Source organism: Chaetura pelagica, unplaced genomic scaffold (assembly GCF_000747805.2).
Source record: "Chaetura pelagica isolate M959 unplaced genomic scaffold, ChaPel_1.0 scaffold358, whole genome shotgun sequence".
Taxonomy (NCBI): domain Eukaryota; kingdom Metazoa; phylum Chordata; class Aves; order Apodiformes; family Apodidae; genus Chaetura; species Chaetura pelagica.
This window is the reverse complement of record NW_009954233.1, coordinates 713353-717741: the sequence shown is the minus strand read 5'-3', so window position 1 is coordinate 717741 and position 4389 is coordinate 713353. Positions and strand designations below refer to the sequence as shown.

The 4389-nt window shown below is 41.4% G+C and overlaps 1 protein-coding gene across 1 annotated transcript in view; it reads left to right on the top strand.

Annotated features, from left to right (window-relative positions):
* Window positions 1–4389, top strand: part of MTHFD2L (methylenetetrahydrofolate dehydrogenase (NADP+ dependent) 2-like) — a 50000-nt gene that overhangs the window by 19623 nt on the left and 25988 nt on the right. The window contains exon 7 of the mRNA XM_010003635.1: window positions 3343–3403. Coding sequence (XP_010001937.1) covers window positions 3343–3403 — 61 coding nt within the window. The remainder of the gene's footprint in view (window positions 1–3342; window positions 3404–4389) is intronic.

The following is a 4389-nucleotide window of genomic DNA, read 5'->3' as shown; positions in this document are numbered from 1 at the left end:
GTGTGGTGTTGTGCTGTGGTGTTGTGCTGTGGTGTGATGCTGTGGTGTGATGCTGTGGTGTGATGCTGTGGTGTGGTGCTGTGGTGTGGTGCTGTGGTGTGGTGCGGTGCTGTGGTGCGGTGCTGTGGTGCGGTGCTGTGGTGCGGTGCTGTGGTGCGGTGTGGTGTTGCTTTGTCCGTAGGAAAATAAATAAGTACGAATGTTAAAATAAAAATAAATCAAAATAATGGCACTATCAATACTAAGGCCAGCGTGGTCACTCTGTGTCTCAGGTGCCTGCCCGTGTCTGCCAGTGTTTGCTGCCAAGCCTGGATCCCTAGGGATGGCAGGACACGCTGTCACACAGCGAGGACCTGTCTCCTCACACTGGTACAGAATCACAACATCTTAGGGGTTGGAAGGGACCTCAAAAGATCACCCAGTCCAACCCCCCTGCCAGGCAGGGTCACCCAGAGCACATCACACAGGAACGTGTCCAGGGGGGTTGGAATGTCTCCAGAGAAGGAGACTCCACAGCCTCTCTGGGCAGCCTGGCCCAGGGCTCTGTCACTCTCACAGCAAAGAAGTTCTTCCTGATATTCACAGGGAACCTCCTGTGCTCCAGTTTGCACCCACTGCCCCTTGTCCTGTCACTGGACATCACTGAACAATGACTGGCTCTGTCCTCCTGACACTCACCCTTAACATATTTGTAAACATGGATGAGGTGGACCTTAAGTTTCTCTCCGCCCAACTCTCCAGCCTGTCCAGGTCTCACTGAATGGCAGCACAGACTTCTGGTGTGTCAGCCACTCCTCCCAGTTCAGTGTCATCAGCAAACTTGCTGAGGACACGCTCTGTTCCCTCATCCAGGTCGTCAATGAAAATATTGAACAGTACCGGTCAGAGTACTGACCCCTGAAGGACTTCACTAGTCACAGACCTCCAGCTAGATTCTGTCCCATTGACCACAACTCTCGTGACTTTTTCCTTTCAACCGGTTCATGAGCCACCTCACTACCTGATCATCAAGACCACACTTCCTCAGTTTATCTACGAGGGTGCTGTGGGCGACAGTGTTACCCGTGTGTTTTATGGAATGTGGTGGCTGGATTGAGCCTCTCGTGTTGCTCCTGCTGTGTGGCACCTCTGAGGCCTTGCCTGGGTGTGGAGGGGAGGGTTTTACCTAAGTTCTTGCTTGTCAGCCTTTTCATTTATACTGGAGTTGTTTTTAACCTGAACATTTTCTCAGTTAATCCAGTCCTAAGTAGCCTACACTGTAAGCATTGTCTTTGCTTTGTGCATTGATGTAGAGAAGGCAAATGACAGTTGAATCAGGAAATCATGGTTGTTTTCAAGGTGACCTTTGTTGTCCTTAAAACGGATTGTTCAGGAAGTTGAGAGTATTGGAAGGTGAACTGAAATCTATTTTATGCAGCAGGTGTGCATGTGTGTGCTGCTGCTTCATCTTTCCCTGATCAACTCTCTGAACTTTATGTGTCACACCTGGAGAAATGCTCAGAGCTTTAATGGTTGTTGAGTGAATCCAGAGATGTTAAAAATGTGGTATGAATAGATGGTTAACACGTAGCAGAAAGTAGGCTCTTGATTGAATATGCTTCATAAAAATAAATTGGCTATTTTATATAAAAAGTGATGTCAGTGCAACTGTTTTCTTACTTTTGGGAAGGTAGTTTCTGGAATTGTGAAGGACAGGGAATAATCTTGGAATAAGGAAAACTAGACGCTTCTCTGGAATGTTAAATAGCAGTGCATTCCCACCTGATTTGTTTCCCTTTTAGTGTTTGCATCTAAACCCAGGCATGGTTTCTGCTTTTTAGTCACTAGCATTTAAACGAAGTTTTTTTTCAGTAACTTTATAGGTTGTAGTATATATATATATGTATATATATATACATTAGCAAGACAGCTATGTTTTGGATGCAGTTAAAAATGTGTATACAGATACGTGGGATTTTTGTTGAGAAGTGCTAGCAGCAGCAGCTGTTTCCAAATAGAATTTTATTTAAACCAAGAGTTCTTTTCAAGAAACAGATGAACTATATTAAGGTGGGGTGGTGCTCCTGGCAGTTTGTTCGTGCTTCTAGGGTTATTTTTTAAATTTTTTTTTCCATCTTCAAGAGTCAGCATTTCCATCTTCAGGAGTGCACAATATGCATTTCTTCCATATACTGTTAGGTAACATTTTAAATTCTGAATGTTCTACCATCCATGTGTCTGTAAAGTTTAAAGAAGTGTCTCTGAAGAAATACGACGTCTGCTGGCTTTTAGATATTTTCTTGAATTGTTAAACATATCTCAAGTTTGAATATGCTGATAAACAGGCAAATACACATCCAATAAATATAACAAAGCATTAATACATTATTTTACTCCAGTTGTGTAGTTTCTTGAAGTAGAGGCAGAGCTCAAAACTGGTTTTGAACCATCTCAGAAAGCATGGGTTGTTGTTTTTTCCTGAATGTTGTTCTAGGCATGGTCTTGTTCAGAACACGGTACAGAAAAAAAACCCAGCTGATCTTGGAACAGACTTGCAGCATTTTGAAAACCAGTCCAATTTTAACATAAAACCAGAACACTTTATTGTTTTTGCAGATGACTATGAACTAGTTTCATCATGGCAAACTAAATCAACATATATTAACCATCACTGTTAGACGTGTTTGTGTACAGATATACATTAAATCTTCAAGTATATGTATTTGTAGAGAGTGTTAAAATGTTTTAGTTCTGGCTGTTTAAGGTAGTCAGGCAAAGAAAAAGGTTGCTGCTGAAGGATGTCCAGCTTTTACTCTCTTAATACCTTATCAAACATTTTTCAATCTCTTAGAGGTTTGTTGTTATTTTCCTTCTTCTTCCTAGGGAGATTTTTCTTTGGAACTAAGCCCACACTTCAGTTACACAATAGGCAATACAAGTTCCCATAATATGCTGAATTTGTACCCTTGTCTTACAATTCTAGAAGAAATTGTAAATCCATTATAACTACTGCTGATCAGAGAAATAATAAATACTACTATCTTCCTAGAAAATAGACGGAAAATACCGTTGCATACTTGGTTTATTCTCGGTGTCAAGAGAAGTCCAAGCAACAAAAGTTGAAGTAGCCAAACACTAGATGTAAGAATAAAGTAAATAATTATGGTGATTAAATTTAATTTATTAAAATATTTTGTGGGAAGAACAGTGTGTTGTCTTGCTGTAATGCTGGCCAGCTGAGATAAATCATAATCAAGACTCTCATTAGGAGGGGAGTGAACTTGCCCACTAGTAACTAACTTTGTGTCTATCTTGGTAGTTCCTCTTCTGGGAATTGGGTGTGTTTTTTCTGTATTTTTGCAGATAGAATAGTTTTTACTTTATTGTTACAATATCAGGTGATTGTGCCAAGAAACAGCGCTAAGTATATGTGTGTATCATGCTAGGATTCTTGGCATTTCTTTGAGAAAATAAGAAGTTCAACTAGTGAAGGTGATAGTGTAGATGAAACTTGAACTGAGATGGAATGTGTGGCAGAAGGTGTACGTGGATTGGTACAAGGGGAGGAGCGCTTAGGCTTGCTCACAGTGAGCAGACAGGCTTCCCACCCCTGTTCAGTTAGTTTCTTTGGTCTTGAAGATTTACTAAGAATGATTGAAACTGCACAAATTTCTGAAATAAGTAAAATGCAACTTACTTTTTTCAGCTGCTTATAATTAAGGTTTTAAGTCTTAGGGAATGCCAGGTTTTAAACCAGACCAGTGATGCAGTTTCTTGCTCTGCAGCTTTCATGGCTGCTTATCTGGTGCAAAAGGAATTAACATTTTAGCATCCAAAAGTTACATGTGCAAGAGGTTTCTTGTTTGTTGCAGGCTGGTGGGGTCTATGTGGCAGTTAAACAAAACATCCTTGGTTGGGATGATGATCCCAACAATGATAGATGGGAGAGGGGCTAGGGGGCTCTGGGACAATGTCAAGGCACAAGACTTTTTTCAGTTTTCCTCTGCTTTTCTACATGGGTAGGGCAATGGCTGTGGGCCCTTCACCCAAGGAGGATGTTAGTTTGCTGGTTGAGGGGCAGAGGGAGGTTACTGGAAGGACAGGGAATTGAAAGGACAAAAATGGGGACAGCATGACAGAAGTTCCTGAGTTAGTCACCACTGGCTTATAGAAGTCCCAAGGTAGCTGACAAATGGTATTGTGTAGGCTTGAACAAAATAATAGTGCGAATAATCACATGTCAAATAGGTTTTTGAAGGAAATTTGGGAAGTGAGATGGGTAAAAATTCCTTAAATCAGAAAAAACTAACGATGTAAGAATGTTTTCATGTTTTGTTCCCAAATGCAGGGTTTCATCAATACGTGCAACCTCCATGTGTTGGGAAGGTGAGGTGTGGTAGGTGTGCTGTG